This window comes from Phaenicophaeus curvirostris, chromosome 35 (assembly GCF_032191515.1).
Source record: "Phaenicophaeus curvirostris isolate KB17595 chromosome 35, BPBGC_Pcur_1.0, whole genome shotgun sequence".
Classification (NCBI taxonomy): domain Eukaryota; kingdom Metazoa; phylum Chordata; class Aves; order Cuculiformes; family Cuculidae; genus Phaenicophaeus; species Phaenicophaeus curvirostris.
In genome coordinates this window covers 2,254,281-2,277,515 of record NC_091426.1, presented here as the reverse complement: position 1 = coordinate 2,277,515, position 23,235 = coordinate 2,254,281, and the positions used below count along the sequence as shown (strand labels likewise).

The following is a 23,235-nucleotide window of genomic DNA, read 5'->3' as shown; positions in this document are numbered from 1 at the left end:
TGTGGCATCGTGGTGCATCTCTACCAAACCCACCTCGTGCAGCTCGGGCCAGAAGATCACGTGCCATGCCTTGGTCTCCAACAGGGCAGGCGTGGCTGCTGCTTGGAGCAGTGGTGGGTGCAGCCCCAAAAGCCCAGCCCTTGTTCGTCGACCTGGCCAGTGTCTTTGAGGATCTCCTCTTAAAGATGTCACCTCCCTGAGGGGAACTGTTCCATCTGATCCGCAATAGAGGGGGCTTGGGGGGCAATAGAGGGGGATTGGGGGTGTAAAAGGGGTTTGGGGGATAAAAGAGCCCCAGCTGAGCTGACCCTGGCCAGAGCTGTCCTGGCCAGAGGCTGACATCCAGCCTGCAGAAGCTGTGGGTGCTCAGCCCTTGCTGTTGGTCACCGGAGGGGAGAGAAGCCCTGGGTGGCCGAGAGGATGTGCAGGCAGCTTGAGGGTACTGAGTCTGGCAGAGCTGGTCAGAGCTGGTCAGGATCGGAGCAGCCCCAGCTTCACCAACGGGTCCAGCCCCTCTTCTCCTTGGTGGCTGAGAACTCTGGGTGACACCTCAGGGTCAGGGACAGATGGAAGCTGGACACCCAGCTTGAGGCCGCACAGCTGCCTTGAGGGCAGTGACCATGAAGGGCTGTGGATTTGGTCTCAGGTGGCTTTTCTCTCTGTTCCTGGATGTGTTTTACAGAACTGGTTTCCCTGTGGCTTGGGGATCAGTGGGGTCTTGATGGTGAAAGTGCCCCGGACATGGTGACAGAGATGGGGTTCAGTCCACTGCGTGTGTTTGTGACCCCTCCATGGGATGGAGGTGGCAGGATGGGACGTGCTTCTGCGAAGGGCTCTTTCGCAGCAGAAGTGGCTGCAGGATCTCCGTGTCCCCTTTGAAGGAAGGTGTTTACTGTCGCCTTGTGCTGGAGCTGTGCTGAGGCTTTGCCTTTCTCGGACTCCTGGCAGTGTTGTCCCAGCCCGGGGAAGCCCACCATACTGATCAGATTATTCTTTCCAAGAGAATCCAGGTCCTGAGCAGTCTTACAGGGGAGCATAAGTTGAAGACAAGTCCTGCAAACTGGAGGTGTGGAGCCTGGTGTCTGTCCTGAGATACATCGCCTGCTGAAAATGCCACCTCCCTGAGGGGAACAGTTCCATCTGATCCAGCTCCTGCTTTCTTTCTCTAGAGATGGACACAGAGGCTGTTCAGAAGGTTGTCTTTCGAACAGGGAGCAGTGGCTCAGTGCCCGTCCCTGCCAAAGGAGCAGAGGCGATGCCGGCCACTCGCACGCCCGGTAGCTGCTGTCCCGTAGTGACCCGGTGTCACCCATCAGGGAGGAGGGAGCGTTGGGGTGGCCCTCCCTGCTGCAGGGACGGCTTTTGTCCATGTAGCTGAAAGGAAAACTGGACAAGGATCGGTGCTCCCCATGTGCTCTCCTGGCCACCTGAGTTTTGTTGGGTGAGCTCTCCAGAGGGTCACAGCACGGACTGACATTCCCAATGGCTCCTCCAGGTGTGCTCGGTGAGACAACCCCAAGTGTTGTCAAGTCTCAGACGACCAAGAGTGTCAGAGGGCCCCCAGATGTGCAACTGCACTTCATGATGGGTGCAGTAGGAGCCCTGCATTCCCTCGTGATTGTGATCCTGGTGTGCAGTGTCGTGATCTGGATGTGGAGGAAGAGAACACGGTGAGTCACTGATTGCCCCCACGGCTTCCTGCAAGGGCTGCTCGTAGCTGCAAAGTGTTTCTACTCAGGCTGCTGGGCAGCGGTGAATGACGTCTTGGCCAAAACACTCTGCTGAGATTTCAGCCGCTGTCGGGTGCTTTAATTGGCCTCTGAACTCCTGGGCCTTCTTCCCGGGAGCCTCCTCTGACCAGAGCCGAGGTCGGCTCAAGCAGATCCTGCCTGGACATGAGTGACCGGCGTGGGCAAAGCCAGGTCAGGATGGGAAAGAGCAGGGGCTGAGCTTCCCCTGGAAAGCGAGACGCGCACCAGCACCCGCTCCTGACAGGGAACGTGCCTGCAGGAATACGCCTGCTCGGAGGTGCCATCAGGTGCCGGTGTCCCCCTCGGTCACGCTGTGCCGGCAGCTCTGAGCCTGGGGTGCGGAGCTGAGCCAGCTCCGTGTCGTGCAGGAGATTCCCCATCCTCCATCTGCAGCTGAGGCCTCAGCCACAACTTTTCTCTCCACAGAGCCCTCTCTGCAGGTCCAGAAGCCCAGGTGGAAAGCGGTGGCTTTCCACACAGCTGGAGCCCCAGCACCCCAAATATCCAGACTGAGCTCCAGCATCCAGCCCCCACCAGCCCTCAAGCAGCCCAGGTGCCAAGGAACCAACCCGGCAACCACCAGCCCCAGACTTGTGCCATCTGGATCACCTCCCTGTGAGGTGGACATGCAGGAACCTGGGTCCAAGATGGATCCTTGGGGCCGGTGCCCCTCCTGCTCAGGCTCCTTGACAGGAGGTGCTTGGGGCCGGTGCTTGGCGAGGGTGGGGAGTGGCTGTGGTCCGGACTGTGAGGCCACAGATGCGGCTGCACCACGCCGGGAGGTGCTGTGCTGTGCCACGGGCACCGCTCTCGCAGAGCTGGCAGCAGAAGCATGGTGGAGGCACGGGGGGCTGTGGTCCCCATCAGCCTCATTATCTTCCTCACTTTGGTAGTTCTGGAAGCCCAGGATATGTCCAGGCTGCTCCACAGCGAGCGCGGGGATCAGGTGAGCGGGCAAGGGCCGGCACCCAGCCTTGGTCAGTGTGTGCGGCTGTGCCCAGCGCTCCTCAGGATGGCAGCAGGGCTGGGGTCAGGGTGGGGGTGGGCTGGCACAGCAACTGAGTTAATGGAAAATCTTCACAGCGGCTGTCCGAAATCCTGGAGGAGATTCTGGCAAAGCTGAAGGAAGCAGGACACTCTTCACTCAAGCGGCCCCAGTGCTACAGAACCAACCTGGCAACCACAGGACTGAGACTCGTGCCATCTGGATCACCTCCCTGTGAGGTGGACATGCAGGAACCTGGGGTCCGAGATGGATCCTTGGGGCTGGTGCCCACCCTGCTCAGGGTCCTTGACCAGAGCTGAGGCTTTCTACCTCCTTCAACCTTGTCCTTTGCTCTTGGAGGGCTCAGAGTGAAAGGATTTGGTTCATTTCACATGAATAAATCACAGCAGGTGTTTCTCCATCAGTCAGATCTGTTCCTTGAGTTGTGTGATGGTGAATGGATTTTCCTGAGTGCCCGTTAGGATGGGTAATGTGTGCTGCTTCCAAAATGCCTCTCTTTTATGGTATTGGAAAATTCTGCTTCTTTGCATTCCTTAGGAAACCCCTTAGCAACAGAATAGAGACAACTGCAGGGTTTTTGTCTGCAAGTACACAGACTCCATCGCCACAGACAAACCGTTAACATTTACACAGGTGAGTGGGAGTTAAAACCGGCTCCAGACGTCTTTGCTGAGATACAAGAGCCAGGGAAAGTTACAGAATCCTAGACTGTCCTGAGCTGGAAGGGACCCCCAAGGTGCATATTTGAGTTTTCTCTGATGTGGTGTCTTCTGCTGTTGCAAACGGGAACGGCACAACCCACGTCAAGCCTGCTCTAGCAGGCACCTTGACTCCGAGGTCGCTCATGAAGGAGCCGCTGTGCCAGCGCCTGCAGCTTCTCAAGCCAGGAGGATGGGGAGGTTCTTCTGTACTGCTGAAGAGGTGAAGGTGCCTTTGGAAATGAGACAACAACAAGCCGTGTGTAAACGCCCAGGTGTCCGCTGGTAACAGCCCCATGGATGTAGTTAAAGAAGCTGAAGCAATGCTGCTGGAAAATCAGTGTCTAGCGCTTTATTTGCCCTTACGTGCTCCAAGGGAGGATATCACGTGCCTGAATAACATGCCGGTACTGTGGTACCAGCCTGTGCAGCCCGCACTGTATCCGCATTACAAACGTCTGCTTCATATGCGGTGGTTCTAATCTGTTTGGTTTTTCCTCTCCATTCTGCCAGGATGTTAAGCCAGAAGAGAAGAAGAAATACAAATTTCGGAGAGCCACTGTGAAGATTTTCCATTAACTCAGTTGCTGTGCCAGCCCACCCCCACCCTGACCCCAGCCCTGCTGCCATCCTGAGGAGCGCCGGGCACAGCCGCACACTGACCAAGGCTGGGTGACCGGCATGGGCAAAGCCAGGTCAGGATGGGAAAGAGCAGGGGCTGAGCTTCCCCTGGAAAGCGAGACGCGCACCAGCGCCCGCTCCTGACAGGGAACCTGCCTGCAGGAATCCCCCTGCTCGGAGGTGCCATCAGGTGCCAGTGTCCCCCTCGGTCACGCTGTGCCGGCAGCTCTGAGCCTGGGGTGCGGAGCCGAGCCAGCTCCATGCCATGGAGGAGATTTCCCATCCTGCCTCTGCAGCTGAGGCCTCAGACACACCTTTTCTCTCTGCAGAGAGGGCTCTGTGGAGCCAGACCCAGCTCCTGCAGCCACTGCTCGTGGCAGGAAAACCAGAGGCCTCACCCTGCCCGCAGCCATCGTCCCGGCAACAGCAAACCTGTTTCTAGTGCCACCTGGATCACCTCCCTGTGAGGTGGACGTGCACGAGCCTGGGGTCCAAGATTGATCGTGGGGGCCGGTGCCCCTCCTGCTTCGGGTCCTTGACCAGGGCTGAGGCTTTCTACCTCATTCAGCCTCATCCTTGGCTCCTGGAGTCGGGTCTGTTCCTTGATTTGTGCGATGGTGAATGGATTTTCCCATATGGATCCCTCCCAAGCCTCTTTTGGGGGCAATATATGGAGTCTGAAGGCATTAAAAAGGTTTTGGGGGGATAAAAGAATAAAACCCCCTTTTTAGCCCCCAAAACTCCCTTTATTGCTCCCCAAACCCCCTTTTATCCCCCCAAAACCCGCTTTTATACCCCCAGTCCCCTTTATCCTTCTTTATTCCCCCTTTATTTCCCCCAAATCCTCTCTTTTGACCCCACATCCCCTTTTCTCTCCCCAAACGCATGTATTTCCCCATAAACTCCCTTATATCACCCCAAAACCCCTTTAACCCCCTTTATCCCCCTTTATCCCCCCAAACCCTCTTTTATCCACCCAAAACCCCCTTTTATACCCCCAATCCCCTTTATCCTCCTCAATTCCCCTTTTATTTCCCCCAAACTGCCTTTATTCCACCTCAAAACCCTTTATCCTCCCAAATCCCTTTTATGCCCCACTAATCCCCTCTATTGACCCCAAACCCCCTTTTCTCTCCCCAAACGCCTTTATTCCCCCTAAACTCCCTTATATCACCCCAAAACCCCTTTAACCCCCTTTAACCCCCTATATCCCCCCAAATCCACTATTATCCCCCCAAACCCCATTTTATGCCCCCCAAACTCCCTTTGTTCCCTCCAAACCCCCTTTATTCCCCCTCAAAACCCCTCTAGCACCCCCCAAACCCCCTTTCATCCCCCCTTTATAATCTTGTCATCCTGTTTTTAATTCACTGTTTTCTTCTCTTTTCTTGCTCATTGTCTGTGTAAATGAGGAGCTGTGCTCTCTGTGTGTTTTAACAAAATAAAGGGATGCTCAACGACTTCTGTTTCCTGATATATTTCCTGCGAGACATTTCTGGACTTGCAGGGACAGTTCCTGTGGTCGTGGGTGGAGGGGAAAAGAATCCCAGCACGGCAGCGCTGCCGCGCACAAGCGCTTGATCTCCCAGAGCTGTTCTCTCTCCACTTGCACACTCCCCTCCTCACCCCTTGCCTTGCTGCAGGCCTGATATCCAACTCTACAACCATTATCAATAAAAAGAGAAGCCTTTTCCTACTGAAATTTCTTATACACCAGTCCCCAGCTCTTGCCGCTGCAGGTCTCTCAGCCAAGCCCTTTCTCACACAGCTCCAAACCCATCAGGGGCTCATGGCTTTGTCTCATCAAACACCGAGAAAGTCCTTGCATTGGGATCCCCCAGCTGCCCTGGGTCCTTGCTCAGTGTTGTACCCTGAAAGGTTTCTCAGAACCCATCTCTCCCAGCCTCTCCTTGTCCATGATGTGCTCCAGCCCCAGCCATCCTTCTGGCCTCAGCAGGACTCTCTCCAGGCTGGGCAGGGTCTTCCTTGTGCTGGGAGCCCCGTACTGGACACGGCAGCCCTGATGTGTCCTGTGGTGGGTTAACCTTGGCCAGCAGCCGGACCCCCTGCAGCTGCTCCCTCCAAGCCCAGAACCAACAGGACAGAGGGAGAAAATGAACCAGAACAGCTCAGGGGTCAAGAGAAAGCAAAGGAGGTTCAGAGACCAATGACTGTCACGGGCACAGAGGTGTGGACTTGCTGAAGTTCGATTTACTTTATTGACAGTTCAGAAAGCTTTGGATTGGGAGCAACAAGGGCCAAATATTAAAGCCATTCTCCTCCCACTTTCTCCCAGTCTGAAATGGCTCCCTGGCTCCCAATTCCTCTGCCCGCCCCAACCCCAGGAGCAGCATGGAGGGTGGTGAAGAGGGACCCAGGACCTCCCCCAACCCCCAAAAGGGATCCAGGACCCCCCCCAACCCCCAAAAGGGATCCAGGACCCCCTGAATTCCTTCAGAAGAGACCCAGAACTCCCCAAAAGGAACCCAAGACTCCCCCAACCCCCCAAAATTGGACCCAGGACCCACAAAATCCACAAAAAGGAACCCAGGACCCCCCCAAACCTTCCTTAAAGGGACCTCAGAACTCCAACCCCAAACCCCCTAAAGGGATCTGGGTCCCCTTTAATTCCCTCAAAAGAAATCCAAAGCCCCCCAAAAGTGACCCAAGACCCCCCCAGACCCCTCAAAAGAGTTCCACGACCCCCTCAACCTCCCACATGGGAACCAGGAACCATCAAAACCCCCAAAACGGGACTCAGGACCCCCACAAACTCCCAAATTGGATCCAGGGCATGCCTAATCCCCCCTAAAGGGATCCAGGATTCTTCCCAAACTCCCAAAAGGGATCCAGGACACACCCCACTCCCCCCCACCCTGCACTGGATTCAGGACCTCCTCAAAAGGACCCAAGACCCCACAACCCACCCACCCCCCCCAATTGGAAGGAGAACCCCTCCTAAAACACCTAATGGGACCCAAAACATCCCCCTCAAAAGGGATCCATGAAACTCCAAGCCCCCAAAAGGGAACCAGGAGTCCCCCAAAAGGGAATCAGGAGTCTCCCAAAAGGACCCAAGGCTCCCCCAACCCCCACCCAAATTTACCCAGAACCTCCCCAATCCCTGCAAATGGGTCCCAGGAGCCTCAACCTCAAAATGGGACCCAAGATCCCACCAAGACCCCGTAAAAGAGACCCAGGACCACCCCCTAAAACTCCTGAAAGGACCTAGGACCCTCTCAACCCTCCAAAAGGGACCCAGGACCCACCAAACCTCCCAAAAGGGACACAGAAACCACCCTACATGTCCCCAAATGGAACCCAGGACCCCCCAAAACCCCACAAAAGGGATCCAAGACACCCCTTCCCCAAACTCCCAAAGCGATCTGGGACCATCTGAATCCCCCCAAAAGAAACCCACAGCTCCCCAAAAGGGATTCAAGTCCCTCACAAACCCTGAAAAAGGATCCAAAACCCCCAGAAGTCTCCAAATGGGACCCAGGACCCACCAAAACTGCCCAAAAGGGACACAGGACCCCCCTAAATCCCCCAAATGGCACCCAAAACCCACCAAACCCACAAATGGGACCCGGGATCCCCCCATATCCCGTAAAGGGATCCACTACTTTCCCCCAACCCCCTGAAAGGGATCTGGAACCCTCTGAATTCTCTCAAGAGAGACTCAAAGCCCCCCAAGAGGGACTCAGGAGCCCCCCAAATCCCCCCAGAAGGAACCCACACCCCTCCAAAATTCCCCCAAACGGGATCCAGGGCCGCCCCCCACAAACCCCCAAAAGGGACCCAGGACCCCACAAAACCCCCACAAAGCTGGGGAAGGAGAGAGAAAGCTAGGGGAAGAGAGAAGGATGTTGTGGGGTACCACGTCAAAGGCTTTACAGAAGTCCAGGTCGACCACATCCTTTAGTTTAAATTAGTGCAATAATCACATTTTTGAACACCCAACCATGAAGCAAACCATCCGCAATGGTGACATGGTGCAAAGCACTGGCAATGTGACCAAACTCAGAGCACTCAGGCTTTACTGAACTTCCCAGAGGTAGGAGTGTGAGCAGGAGAGCTTGAGAATCTGCGGGATTTCACAGAAGAACTGCTCCACAGCATTGCCCTGGCACAGGGGCAGGGAAAATGTATTGGCCGTGTGCAGCAGAGCAGTGAGAAACCCAGTGCCCCAGGCAGCTGCTGCCATGTGGACACAAGCTCTGCTGCCCAGGAGGGTCCCGTAGTGCAGGGGTTTGCAGATGGCAACGCAGCGGTCGTAGGGCATGTCCGTGAGAAGATAATATTCTGCACTCAACAAGAACAACACAAAGAAGACCTGGGCAACACATCCTGAGTAGGAGATGGCCCTGGTGTCCCAGAGGGAGTTGGCTATGGATTTAGGGACAGTGGTGCAGATGGAACCAATATCGGGGAGGGCGAGGTTGAGGAGGAAGAAGTACATGGGGGTGTGGAGGTGGTGGTCGCAGGCGATGGTGGTGATGATGAGGCCGTTGCTCAGGAGGACAGCCAGGTAGATGCCCAGGAAGAGCCAGAAGTGCAGGAGCTGCAGCTCCCGTGTGTCTGCGAATGCCAGGAGGAGGAACTGGGTGATGGAGCTGCTGTTGGACATCTGCTGCCTCTGGATCAAAGCCAAAATAGTGTGAGAAGTTACAGGAGACTTCTTTGAGTAAAATCAAAGCCAGTTCTCACACTGCACAGTTGCCACTGCTTTTCCATTTCCAGTTGCAGCCCTTCCGCCAGCTCCATGCCTGGAGCCCTGCTCGGTGCCGGCTGAATGTGCCGGGAGGAGCAGGGCCTCTGCCCGCTGGCTGCGAGGGGTCAGCCCTGCTCTGCAGCTGGGGGTCATGGGGACGCTGGGCACAGGGGACACTGCTGGGGTTCAGCTTTGTCCTGTGGAACTGCTCCTGGTGCAAAAGGGCTTGTCAGCATCTGCACCTCCAGGGATGAGGAACTGAGAGGGTAGAAGGAAGGCAGAGAGGTTTGGGCCTTTACCACTCTTGCTCCCACCCCGGACAGTGTTCTTGGATGTCAGAAACCCTCAGCATCCCTGCTGCACTCAGGGAGAGCATTACCTGTGGCTTAGTGCAGAGGGAGGGGTGCTGCCCTCTACTTTGCTCTTGTCCCCAGCAGCTCTGGGCTTGCACCTTTCTGAGATGGAGGGGGATCACTCTCCCTTGTTACCTTCAAAAGCCACCTCACCCTTCTGAGCACAGAGGGATCCACCTCACACCACTCAATGTCTCACCCTTCTGTAAGGTCTCAGCACCCCACTGTCAGCCCAGGACACACACGGCTCATTTCACAAACCCAGAAGCATTCCCTTGGCTGTAGCATCTCTGTATTTCTCCACGGTCATCCAGGTAGCACCAAGTTGTGATAGCAGAGATTTATATCCATGAGGGAAGCTCACAGCTAGGAAAGAACCCTCATGGAACAATCCGAGTATCCTAATGGTGGTGGTTCAGTAAGCAAGAGTCAGCTCTTTCCTCAGGGAACGACTCAGACTGCTCTGCCCACAGCCCCATGGGTGAGACGAAAGCTTGGACACTGCATTCCCACGGACACACCTGCATGGGAGGAATCAGAAGTTCAGTGCCACACTTGACTGCTGAAACTCCCAACCCCAGAGAGCCTGGCAGCAAGAACAGGAGATCAACAGCAAGAACACAGACAAACAGAGAAGCCAGCAAAGAAGCTGGTCCAGCTGAGAGAGGCCACAGCAGAGGCAGCCGGGCACTCAGGACAGCATTACCCTAACCCAGCTCTGCTCACTCCCTCCCAAAAATAAACATTGCTGCACTGGTACTCTCAGCCCCTGTGCTCTGGAGAGGAAAATGGACCCGTGATTAGAGAGCTGCACCACGGCTGTGCTGAAACTCTGGCTGCAGTGGAGGGGGTTCAGTCTTGGAGCCCAAGCTGAGGGCAGAGACTTTGTGGGGTGGGAGAGGAGGCAAGGGGGCTTGCTCAGAGGGTGGGTCTGTGTTGGATGCAGTCGTGTAGGGGTTTCTGTATTTGCCCTTCCACAACATCTCTCTTTTATGTTTCCTCACATTCTCCGATCTTATCCCTTCTGCCCGGGGATTTTCCTCACTGGAGATGTTTCCCTGGCCCATCTCTTCTCCCTGTCAATGCTCACAGACCTCATCTGACCCTCTCTGCATCCCCCTGGCCCTACACAAACCTGCCTGATTGGCGGGTGAAGCTGGGCACAGGGTCTTGTTTATAAGCAGGAAAGGATGGGGCAGAATGAGCCTGATGGGTCCAGCAGAGGTGATGCTGGTGCTCTCCATGGGCAGAGAAGTAGCTGGAGACACTTTAAGAGGCTCCAATCAGACCTACTGGCCACTCAAGGATAGAGCTCAGGAGGCTCAGTGATTTCTTCAAGCATGAGAGCCTCTTGTTTCTTTTCTCCCCGGAAATTCCCCAGGTGCAGGGAACTGACTCGGGAGAGTTCCTTATCTTTATCCTAATCCCTGCCCTGATTATTCCCTTGAGATGTCCTCTTAGAAGTGTCCTGGGGTGATTTGGAGCTGTGAGAAGCCCTGACTGGCACAGCACCCTCTTGAGAGCAAAAAGACCCTCTTTTCCAAGGAGCTGCTTCTTCCCTCCACAAGTTCTCCCTGTCCCAACATGAGGAGCTCCCTGGGCAGACCGAGCACTGACCCTGGTTTTTCTTTCCACTGGAGAAACTGCGAGAGCCCTCCTGACAGAGCCCACAGGCTGTGGCTGTGCTGGCTTTGGGAGACTCCTCCAGGAATCGCACCTGCATTGTCCTGCACCCAGAGAAGGGCTGTGAAGATCTTTCTCCAAATGAAGACTCCTCTTTCCTCCCACCCCACCCTGCCTTTCCCCTCTCTCCGCTCCCTCCTCTCCCCTCGCTGCCTGCAGGCAGTGCCCTCAGCCCTGCTGGGCTTGGCAGAGGAGCTGCTCCTGGCCAGACCTGGCTCTTTTCATAACTACCCTCTTGTTATGAGCTCACTCTGTCCCAGGAGCCCAGCCCAGCTCAGCAGCAGAGGAGCAGCCCAAGGCAGCGCTTTCTCTGCCCCCTCTGGGCTCCCTCGAGCTGTCCCTGGGGCTCCAGGGGAACCTGCTGAGAAACAGGCTGAAGCCATCCCTGATCTTCCCTCCCTCAGCTGGGCAGAGACACTTCTCCTGCACTGTCATTACTCCTGTTAGAAAAATAGCTGGCCATGAGAATCACTTTTGTTGCCCCATCATTAAACAGAACCCCAGGAATGTGACAGGGAATGATCTCATTTCTCCATCCTGTTCCATCGCGGGAATTCAGGCTTTTCTTCCCTGGTCTTTAGACCTGGGGCTGGGAGGACATTCAGCTCTCTTCTGTCCCAGACGGGTCTCTGCTCCAAGCAAAGCCTTTGCACACACGGGTTCCTGGACACTTGGTCTCAGATTTCCTTATTGCAGGGATGACCTTGCCTGGTGCCACAGCTGCAGAGCTTCAGCCCCATGGGCAGCGATGCCCTCAGCCAGGGGCACAGGCAGGAGGAGCTGGAGCTGTTCCTGTGCGAGACAGAGCTGGGATGTGGTCACAGAACTTGAAAGGCCATTCAAGGGCCTCATGATGAGTGTTCCCTGCTTCAGGAACAGTAAAAGAAAAAAACAAGGACCCTCTGTGGGTAGTGCAGAATTTAGTAAGAGCAGGAGGAGACAGATCTGAGATTCCCTGTGTCCTCTATGTCCTTGTCCTCCCCAACAAAGTCTCCCAGGCCTCTGGGACTCAGGGCAGGACTCTGGAGGAGCTTGACTAGTGCTGGGTGGGGATCAGATCAGGGATCACTTGAGCAAACACAATCCTTCCCAGCCTCTGGGACAGGAGGGGTCACATCCCAGGGCGCTGAGTGAGCAGGACGATGCCACAGTGAGGGCACTCTCCATCATCTTCCAGAGGTCACGGTAACCGAGGGCGCTCCCTGAGCACTGGCACCACTCACACATGGCCTGTCGTTTTCAGGAATGGCCAGTGGGAGAGCAGGGAACTAAAGGCTGTGCCCAAGACCTTGTCCCCTCGGATTCCATTTCTGGATGCCTGAAAGAGAAGTGGACTGGACTTCCCTTGGTCAGATCATGCCTCAACATCCTTCTATGACCTTCTCTCACCTGGCACTTTTCTGACTCAACACGTCTCTTACCTAACTCCTCTATGACCACACACTTAGATGAGTCCTCTTCTATGACCCAGACCTTCTATGACCTGACTTCTCTAACGACTCCTTTATGACCTGACACTTCTATCGCCCTTCAATGACTCTTTTATGAATTGAGTCTTCTAAGACCTGAATTTTCTATGAATGTTTTCTGACCATATTCTTCTATAAATGATGCTTCTCTCTCCCTTCTATGACTCAGCTCTTCCGTGAGTGTTCTGTGACCCAACACCTAGGTATAAACCTACTTCAACTGAACTCTTCTGTGACCCAGCTCTTCTCTCATTCCGCTCTTCTGAGTCCTCTATGACCCGAATTATCTGTGATCTGGGCCTTCTGTCACCCAAGCTTTCTATGACCCAATTCTTCTCCGACTCCTCTATGACTTTGTATGACCCAGCTCTTCTCTGACCAGACTCAACTATGACCCGAATAATCCATGACCCAACCCATATAGGAACTTTCTACAATCAAACTCTTGTATTACTCTTTTATGACCAACTCCTCTATAACTCAACTCTCCTGAGACCCATCTATCATATGACCAGGCGATTCTGGCTCAAGCCTTCTACAACCCAACCCTTCTATGACCTTTTATTCTATGACCTGACTATTGTCTAACTCTCCTATGATGCAGCTTTCTATGACACAGATCATCTATTCTGCAGCATGTGTGTGATGAGACATATCAAGGACCCGACTCTTCCGTCACCTGAGTCCTCTGGGACCTGACCCTTCTACGACCAAACCCTTCAAAAACCCCCCAAAAATCACACTTCTATGACTCAGTTCTTCCATGACCCAAATATTCTATTAACCTTTTATGACCTGAATCGTATATGACCTGAGGCTTCTATGACCAAACACTTCCATGAACTTCCTAGAACTGAATTCCTCTGCCCCTAGGGTCACTTTGTTCGAAACAATCCTCACTGAGACCAATTAAGACTTCAAGTTACTCTGAGTTCTGTTTTTGAACTCTTGAGAGGCTTGCTCAATCTTCTCTCTGTAGGTGAGGTCCAAGGACTCATCAGCAAATCCACGCTGGGTCTCATTAAACTACAGAAAGACTTAAGGAGCTCTTTCTCCTCCTGGAGTTCTCTTCTGCTCATCAAGCTTTGCCGAGCTCCTTGCAGTTATTTCCCAGTGTGGCTAAAGGGAGGACTTCAAAGTGCACCCATGAAAAATATGTCTTAGTTTAAAGTTTGTATTCCCGTACATTTCAGAATCATAGCAATGTTTGGGTTGAAGGGATCTTAAAGCCCATCCCGTTCTATCCCCCTTATTGTGTCCAACCCAAACCTCCCCTGGCACAGCTCGATGCCATTTCCTCTTGTCCCTTGACTCGAGAATTCTGGCAAATCAAACTCTCTGCGACTCGTTTTGGATGTTTAGAAAGCGAGCATCCTTGGACAGGGCTGGGGACATGAGGCTGTGATCCCCATCGATCACGGGCATCAGTCCCTGAGGGGGACCGGGCTGTGGAGCAGGCAGGGAGACGTCCACTGTACCAGTGCCAAGAGTGATAGATGGAAGCGTCTGTGCTCAGCAGATCTGCTCGCCCACCCCTTGTCTTCTCTTCCTCCTTCTCCTTTGCTTTGGCTGAACCGAAGGGCCGGGTAGGTGTCTGGGGCTGAGCCTCAGCGGCCGGGCCAGGCTGTGCCTTGGAGATGGAAAGGGCCAGTCTGTGGGGTGGCTTTAGTCAGCAGCGAAAGGGTTCTTGGGCGCTGGCAGAGGCTGCTCGGGGAGGTGGTGGAGTCACTACCCCTGGTGGTGTTTAAAAGATGGGTAGATGAAGTGCTCAGGGATATGGTTTAGTAGTGGACAGGTACCGTTGGAGTTGATGATCTCAAAGGTCTTTCCAAACCTAGCAATTCTATGATTCTATGATTTCTTTAAACATCGACAAAGTAACGCACGTACGGCACATGGGAACCGATCAAAACGTCTAACGCAGACAATGCTGGATGGTAGAGGATTCCAGCAGCTTCCCTGTGACTGGGCAGAAGAGGAGAACAGCTCAGCCTGGTGACAGAGCTTTGGGAGGAGGTGTCCAAGCTGAGCAGTATCGGGGACTCTGAGAAGGAAACTGACTGGTGGGATTGTACTCTGCAGCCCGCGAGAGCAATGTGCCAGCAGAGGAGACTAAAGACTCCCCAGCCTCCTCTCACCATTAGGGAGATGGAGGAGATCCAGGAGACAGAGTAGGATGGGAAAGGGTTTCTGCAGCCGCACCTAGAGTCCTGAGTGCAGTTTTGGGCACCACAGTATGAAAAGGATTGAAAAGTAGTGGGGAGAGTCCAGAGGAAGCCGGAGAGCTGTGGAAGGTATTAGAGGGGAAGGCGTTTGAGGAGTGGCTGACATCACTGGGTCTGTCCAGCCTGCAGAAGAGGAGACTAAGGGGAGACGTCAGACGCAGTCTGCCGTTTCCGCACAAGGCAGGAGGAGGAGCAGGTGCTGAGCTCTTCTCTCTAGCGACCAAGGACAGGACCTGAGGGAATGGCAGGAAGAGGCTCCAGGGGAGGTTTAGGGTGGATATCAGGAGAAGGTCCCTTCACACTCAGGACATTCTATGATTCTTTATTTTTCCTACAAACAAACCAACACCTCTTTCCAAGCAGTCTCAGCCGTCGCCTGAGACAACACACACATCATATAAAAGCAGTCGTGGAAAAGGACTGCAGTGTCATTTCATCACAAGTCGATCCCATTGGCATTTAGAAAAACTTGTAGGACTTTTGCAATGGACCTGACAGAGCCCGTCCTGTTTTCTCCTCCTGCTCCTTCTCCTTGGCTCTGGCTGAACTGAAGAGGCCGTCGGGCATCTGGGCTGTTCCTCAGCAGCCTGGTCCGTCAGCTTGGTTTGCCAGGAGAACGGAAAGGGCTTTTCTTCTTGAGGGTCCTTAGGAGACTGGTCCTTTTCAGGGAGACTCACGGTTCTGAATCCATGTGCCCTTGCTGAGGACGGGCAGGGCTCTTCTCCTTGGAGGACTCAGCGATCCCATGTAGAGGATTGCTTAAGAAGGGAAGGGCATGAGGACGCTGACCCTTTAAGGCTTGATATTGTGGCAGCGCCTCTGTCTCGGAATAACCTTTGACATTTAGAGGCAGTTGGCTTGTAGCAAGGCGGAGTGGGTCATGTAGTAAGCAGCACAGGAAGAGGAACAGAGCACGCTCAGCAACTGCTAGCCAATTAGCGCGCGAGGAGTGGACTAGTTAGCCAATTAGTGCCTGGAGAGTGGACACAGACCAAAGGGCACCTTCCACGGGACTGTAACACATGTATAAAAGGATTCATCTAGCTGCATTAAACGAGCAAGTTTCTAAACTCGTGTTGAGTGTGCGTGTCTTGCCTCCGGCTGCTTCTGCCAACAGTCCCAGACTGGGAGGGGACTCTTGTGAGTTTCTTCTGTGGACTGGAAATGTGTAAAGGAAAAGAAAAGTCATTGCCTTGGGTCATGCAAGAAGCCAGCTGAGACCCTGGGTAGGAAAGGTGTCCCAGACTGCTCAGAGGCAGAGGCTGTTCTGGTGAACAACCAGCCTGCTCACCAGCTCAAGAGCGGTTCCCATCCAGGCAAAGCAGAGGGAGAAGCTCTCTCAGCCGGACAAAGAAATCAGCCCAGTGAGAGGAATGCTGCGGTAACTTTGCAAATATTCTCTAAGCTCTTCAGACCAGGCCTCCCCCTGCAGCGTTTGTGCACAGGGATGGTGGCAGAAGGGCAAGGAGAAGCGAGTGTCTCCGTCAGGGGAATGCAGCAAGCAGGGTTTGTGTGGGGCAGCTCTTTCTGCTTCTGGACAACACCCTTCTCTTTGGTAGGATCATAGAATCACAGAATCGTGGAATGGTTTGTGTTCAAGGGACCTGAAAGCCCATCCAGTTCCACCTGCCTGCTATGGGCAGGGACACATACCACTGGATCAGGTTGCTCAGTCCCATCCAACCTGGCCTCGAACACCATCAGGGATGGGGCAAGCACGACTTCTCTGAGACACCTGGCCCAGGGCCACCCCACCCTCCCTAAGGTCTCATCACAACCGCTTCTCTTTATGCTTAAAACCATTCTCCCTTGTCCTGTCCGTGCACTCCCCGATCAAGAAACCCTCCCCAGTTTTTCTGGAGCCTCTGACTTGAAGCTGCTCTAAGGTCTCCCCAGAAGCTCCTCTTCTCCAGTTTAAAGTTTGTATTCCCATCCATTGCAGAATTATAGGATTGTTTGGGTTGAAGGGATCCTTATCCCTAAAATCAATGTTGTGGCCCTACAAATGGGAGTTGTGGCCCCAGCAGTGGGTGTGCTGGCTCCGCTCAGGGCCGGACAGTGGCGGCCGTCAGGTGTACCCGGCTGTGAGGACGGACACCAGGTCCACCTAGCTCCGACCTCAGCAGAGTAGACATGGCGGCCAGAGCACGTAAGACCTGGAATCCATAGTGGAAAAGACCTGCCAGCCATAATGAGGTGGACCTGGGAGCCGGAGCTAGGTGCACCAGGCGAACGGAGGCGGGTGGACCTGGTGGTCGGGGACGGCTTGACCTGTTAGCCCCGCCCTGTACTCTGAGAGACGTGGTGATTTGTCCTAAAAGTGGTGTTCTCGCTCAAAAATTGGTATTCTGACCCCAAAACCTAAGATCAGATCAGTGTTCTGGCCCTACAAATGGGAGTTGCGGCCCCAAAAGTGGGTGTGCTGGCTCCGCTCCGGTGGCAGACAGTGATAGCCATTAGATGTCACCGGCTCCAGGGACGGCCACCAGGTGTACCCAGCACCGGCCACCAGGTGAATCCCCCTACACCGGCCACCAGGTCAATCCCCCTCACCGGCCGCCGGGTCTATCCCTTAACGGCCGCCAGGTCTGCCCTTCACCGGCCGCCAGGTCTAGCCTTCACCCGCCGCCAGGTCTATCCTTCACCGGCCGGCAGGTCTATCCATCACTGGCCGCCAGGTCTACCTTCCACCGACCACCAGGTCTAGCCAGTATCCGCTTGCTGAGCTGGGAAGACTTGGCGGCCGGAGTGGGGTGGACCTGTCAGCCGCGTCTCTTCCCGGTTCTCGCCAAAGGGGTCGCTGTTTCGCGCTGCCTCCAGTGAGGTCCTCGTAAGAGCCGGGGTCTCTGCCGCCCCGCCCCCGGCCGCCCCCGCTCCGCCTTGGCCCGGAAGTCGCTGCGGGCCCTGCCTGTACATAGTATGGGAGCGAGAAGTGACCCGGCTCCGAGAGCAGCGCTAGAAAGCAGCCGTCGACCCTGCGCCTGAGCCGGTGAAGAGGGGACACGCACGAGTCGTCTCGTTACCTTTGCCAGAGGGGTTTTGACCTTCCGTGTCTGCAATCGTGGTACGGACTTCAGTGCGGAAGACAAGGATCTGGACTGCTGAAAGAACCCGAACGGGGGAGCACTCGGTTGCCCAGATAACGCGCTGATGTCACCAAGGGCCTCCCCCTGGCACCCGTATAAAAGCGAGGGGGAGGCCCCAAAGCTCCAACAGCCGGGTGGCACAACACACGGCCAGACTCAGCATAGCCCGGTACCAGCGCAGCACATCTCACAGCCGGTGTCCCTCTGCCGACGCAGCCCAAGGCGCCTCCAGGGTCATCCTGAACAACGCCAGAAGGCGAGGAGGCACCGGCCGACTGGGGCACCCAGATCCAAGGCTGGAGTGAAGCGGCGGGGGACAAGCACCTGTCGTTGCTTAGCTGACCCCAGCAGTGGGTGCCTGTAATTCTCCAGGACACTTCTTCCACAGGGATTGCAATACCATATGGCCATCAATAAAGTTGAAATGAAGGCGTGGGAGTGCTTTCGATATACGTGGCTCCGCGCCTCAACGGCGGAGCGGTGGGTAGACCTGACGGCCAGGTTTAGTCCTCCCCTGTGCCCCGGTTCCTGCCTCGGTCTTGGAAGGCATGGCCGCCTGCTTCAACGGCGGCAAGACCTGACGGCCGGGTTTCGTCTTCTCTCCTCGGCTCCCGTTCCTGCTTAGGTCTGGGTAGACGTGGCCGCTCGCTTCAACGGCGGAGCGGGGGGAAGACCTGATGGCCTGGTTTCGTCCACGCCGGCCCCGATTCCTGCCTGGGCCTGGATAGACGTGGCCGCCCGCTTCAAAGGGGGATAGACCTTACGGCCGGGTTTCGTCCTTGCTCACCGGCCCCAGTTCCTGCCTCGGTCTGGGTAGACGTGGCCGCCCGCTTCAACGGCGGATAGACCTGACGGCCGGGTTTAGTGCTCCGCTGGGCCCTGGTTCCTGCTTTGGTCAGAGGACGTGGCCGCCTACTTCAACGGCGGGAAGACCTGACGGCCGGGTTTCGTCCTCTCCACCGGCCCCGGTTCCTGCCTCGGTCTGAGTAGACGTGGCCGCCCGCTTCAACAGCAGAGCGGTGGGGAGACTTGACGGTCGGGTTTCGTCCTCTCCCCCCGGCCCCGGTTCCTGCCTCGATCTGAGTAGACGTGGCCGCCCGCATCAAAGGTGGATAGACCTGACGGCCGGGTATCGTCCTCTTCCCCGGCTCCGATCCCACCTCGGTCTGAGTAGACGTGGCAGCCCGCTTCAACGGCGGAGCGGTGGCTACACCTGACGGCCGGGTTTCATCCTCTCCACCCCCGGCCCCGGTTCCTGCCTCGGTCTGGATAGACGTGGCCGCCCGCTTCAACGGCGGCAAGACCTGACGGCCGGGTTTCGTCTTCTCGGCCCCTGTTCCTGCTTAGGTCTGGGTAGACGTGGCCACCTGCTTCAACGGCGGAGCGGTGGGTAGACCTGATGGCCGGGTTTCGTCCCCGCCGGCCCCGATTCCTGCCTCGGTCTGGGAAGACGTGGCCGCCCGCTTCAACGGTGGGTGGACCTGACGGCCGATAGACCTGACGGCCGGGTTTCATCCTCGCCACCCCTGGCCCCGGTTCCTGCCTCGGTCTGGGTAGACGTGGCCGCCCGCTTCAACAGCGAGTAGACCTGACGGCCAGGTTTCGTCCTCACCACCCCCGGCCCCAGTTCCTGCCTCGGTCTGGATAGACGTGGCTGCCCGCTTCAACGGCGGATAGACCTGACGGCCGGGTTTATTCCTGCCCTGGGCCCCGGTTCCTGCCTCAGTCTGAGTAGACGTGGCCGCCCGCTTCAACGGCAGAGCGGTGGGGAGACTTGACAGCCGGGTTTCGTCCTCTCCCCCCGGCCCCGGTTCCTGCCTCGGTCTGAGTAGACGTGGCCGCCCGCATCAAAGGTGGATAGACCTGACGGCCGGGTATCGTCCTCTTCCCCGGCTCCGATCCCACCTCGGTCTGAGTAGACGTGGCAGCCCGCTTCAACGGCGGAGCGGTGGCTACACCTGACGGCCGGGTTTCATCCTCTCCACCCCCGGCCCCGGTTCCTGCCTCGGTCTGGATAGACGTGGCCGCCCGCTTCAACTCTTCTGAGTCCTCTATGACCCGAATTATCTGTGATCTGGGCCTTCTGTCACCCAAGCTTTCTATGACCCAATTCTTCTCCGACTCCTCTATGACTTTGTATGACCCAGCTCTTCTCTGACCAGACTCAACTATGACCCGAATAATCCATGACCCAACCCATATTGGAACTTTCTACAATCAAACTCTTGTATTACTCTTTTATGACCAACTCCTCTATAACTCAGCTCTCCTGAGACCCATCTATCATATGACCAGGCGATTCTGGCTCAAGCCTTCTACAACCCAACCCTTCTATGACCTTTTATTCTATGACCTGACTATTGTCTAACTCTCCTATGATGCAGCTTTCTATGACACAGATCATCTATTCTGCAGCATGTGTGTGATGAGACATATCAAGGACCCGACTCTTCCGTCACCTGAGTCCTCTGGGACCTGACCCTTCCACGACCAAACCCTTCAAAACCCCCCCAAAAATCACACTTCTATGACTCAGTTCTTCCATGACCCTAATATTCTATTTACCTTTTATGACCTGAATCGTATATGACCTGAGGCTTCTATGACCAAACACTTCCATGAACTTCCTAGAACTGAATTCCTCTGCCCCTAGGGTCACTTTGTTCGAAACAATCCTCACTGAGACCAATTAAGACTTCAAGTTACTCTGAGTTCTGTTTTTGAACTCTTGAGAGGCTTGCTCAATCTTCTCTCTGTAGGTGAGGTCCAAGGGCTCATCAGCAAATCCACGCTGGGTCTCATTAAACTACAGAAAGACTTAAGGAGCTCTTTCTCCTCCTGGAGTTCTCTTCTGCTCATCAAGCTTTGCCGAGCTCCTTGCAGTTATTTCCCAGTGTGGCTAAAGGGAGGACTTCAAAGTGCACCCATGAAAAATATGTCTTAGTTTAAAGTTTGTATTCCCGTACATTTCAGAATCATAGCAATGTTTGGGTTGAAGGGATCTTAAAGCCCATCCCGTTCTATCCCCCTTATTGTGTCCAACCCAAACCTCCCCTGGCACAGCTCAATGCCATTTCCTCTTGTCCCTTGACTTGAGAATTCTGGCAAATCAAACTCTCTGCGACTCGTTTTGGATGTTTAGAAAGCGAGCATCCTTGGACAGGGCTGGGGACATGAGGCTGTGATCCCCATCGATCACGGGCATCAGTCCCTGAGGGGAACCGGGCTGTGGAGCAGGCAGGGAGACGTCCACTGTACCAGTGCCAAGAGTGACAGATGGAAGCGTCTGTGCTCAGCAGATCTGCTCGCCCACCCCTTGTCTTCTCTTCCTCCTTCTCCTTTGCTTTGGCTGAACCGAAGGGCCGGGTAGGTGTCTGGGGCTGAGCCTCAGCGGCCGGGCCAGGCTGTGCCTTGGAGATGGAAAGGGCCAGTCTGTGGGGTGGCTTTAGTCAGCAGCGAAAGGGTTCTTGGGCGCTGGCAGAGGCTGCTCGGGGAGGTGGTGGAGTCACTACCCCTGGTGGTGTTTAAAAGATGGGTAGATGAAGTGCTCAGGGATATGGTTTAGTAGTGGACAGGTACCGTTGGAGTTGATGATCTCAAAGGTCTTTCCAAACCTAGCAATTCTATGATTCTATGATTTCTTTAAACATCGACAAAGTAACGCACGTACGGCACATGGGAACCGATCAAAACGTCTAACGCAGACAATGCTGGACGGTAGAGGATTCCAGCAGCTTCCCTGTGACTGGGCAGAAGAGGAGAACAGCTCAGCCTGGTGACAGAGCTTTGGGAGGAGGTGTCCAAGCTGAGCAGTATCGGGGACTCTGAGAAGGAAACTGACTGGTGGGATTGTACTCTGCAGCCCGCGAGAGCAATGTGCCAGCAGAGGAGACTAAAGACTCCCCAGCCTCCTCTCACCATTAGGGAGATGGAGGAGATCCAGGAGACAGAGTAGGATGGGAAAGGGTTTCTGCAGCCGCACCTAGAGTCCTGAGTGCAGTTTTGGGCACCACAGTATGAAAAGGATTGAAAAGTAGTGGGGAGAGTCCAGAGGAAGCCGGAGAGCTGTGGAAGGTATTAGAGGGGAAGGCGTTTGAGGAGTGGCTGACATCACTGGGTCTGTCCAGCCTGCAGAAGAGGAGACTAAGGGGAGACGTCAGACGCAGTCTGCCGTTTCCGCACAAGGCAGGAGGAGGAGCAGGTGCTGAGCTCTTCTCTCTAGCGACCAAGGACAGGACCTGAGGGAATGGCAGGAAGAGGCTCCAGGGGAGGTTTAGGGTGGATATCAGGAGAAGGTCCCTTCACACTCAGGACATTCTATGATTCTTTATTTTTCCTACAAACAAACCAACACCTCTTTCCAAGCAGTCTCAGCCGTCGCCTGAGACAACACACACATCATATAAAAGCAGTCGTGGAAAAGGACTGCAGTGTCATTTCATCACAAGTCGATCCCATTGGCATTTAGAAAAACTTGTAGGACTTTTGCAATGGACCTGACAGAGCCCGTCCTGTTTTCTCCTCCTGCTCCTTCTCCTTGGCTCTGGCTGAACTGAAGAGGCCGTCGGGCATCTGGGCTGTTCCTCAGCAGCCTGGTCCGTCAGCTTGGTTTGCCAGGAGAACGGAAAGGGCTTTTCTTCTTGAGGGTCCTTAGGAGACTGGTCCTTTTCAGGGAGACTCACGGTTCTGAATCCATGTGCCCTTGCTGAGGAGGGGCAGGGCTCTTCTCCTTGGAGGACTCAGCGATCCCATGTAGAGGATTGCTTAAGAAGGGAAGGGCATGAGGACGCTGACCCTTTAAGGCTTGATATTGTGGCAGCGCCTCTGTCTCGGAATAACCTTTGACATTTAGAGGCAGTTGGCTTGTAGCAAGGCGGAGTGGGTCATGTAGTAAGCAGCACAGGAACAGGAACAGAGCACGCTCAGCAACTGCTAGCCAATTAGCGCGCGAGGAGTGGACTAGTTAGCCAATTAGTGCCTGGAGAGTGGACACAGACCAAAGGGCACCTTCCACGGGACTGTAACACATGTATAAAAGGATTCATCTAGCTGCATTAAACGAGCAAGTTTCTAAACTCGTGTTGAGTGTGTGTGTCTTGCCTCCGGCTGCTTCTGCCAACAGTCCCAGACTGGGAGGGGACTCTTGTGAGTTTCTTCTGTGGACTGGAAATGTGTAAAGGAAAAGAAAAGTCATTGCCTTGGGTCATGCAAGAAGCCAGCTGAGACCCTGGGTAGGAAAGGTGTCCCAGACTGCTCAGAGGCAGAGGCTGTTCTGGTGAACAACCAGCCTGCTCACCAGCTCAAGAGCGGTTCCCATCCAGGCAAAGCAGAGGGAGAAGCTCTCTCAGCCGGACAAAGAAATCAGCCCAGTGAGAGGAATGCTGCGGTAACTTTGCAAATATTCTCTAAGCTCTTCAGACCAGGCCTCCCCCTGCAGCGTTTGTGCACAGGGATGGTGGCAGAAGGGCAAGGAGAAGCGAGTGTCTCCGTCAGGGGAATGCAGCAAGCAGGGTTTGTGTGGGGCGGCTCTTTCTGCTTCTGGACAACACCCTTCTCTTTGGTAGGATCATAGAATCACAGAATCGTGGAATGGTTTGTGTTCAAGGGACCTGAAAGCCCATCCAGTTCC

The 23,235-nt window shown here is 55.0% G+C and overlaps 1 protein-coding gene across 1 annotated transcript; it reads right to left on the bottom strand.

Annotated features, from left to right (window-relative positions):
• Positions 1-8,115: 8,115 nt before the first annotated feature.
• Positions 8,116-19,121, bottom strand: LOC138732674 (olfactory receptor 14A16-like). The gene is made up of 5 exons (XM_069879318.1): positions 19,088-19,121; positions 18,866-18,973; positions 18,102-18,347; positions 17,544-17,621; positions 8,116-8,657 (listed from the first exon to the last, which is right to left on the bottom strand). The coding sequence occupies exons 1-5, from the start codon at positions 19,119-19,121 to the stop codon at positions 8,116-8,118; spliced, it is 1,008 nt and encodes a 335-aa protein (XP_069735419.1).
• Between the last annotated feature and the right edge of the window lie 4,114 nt (positions 19,122-23,235).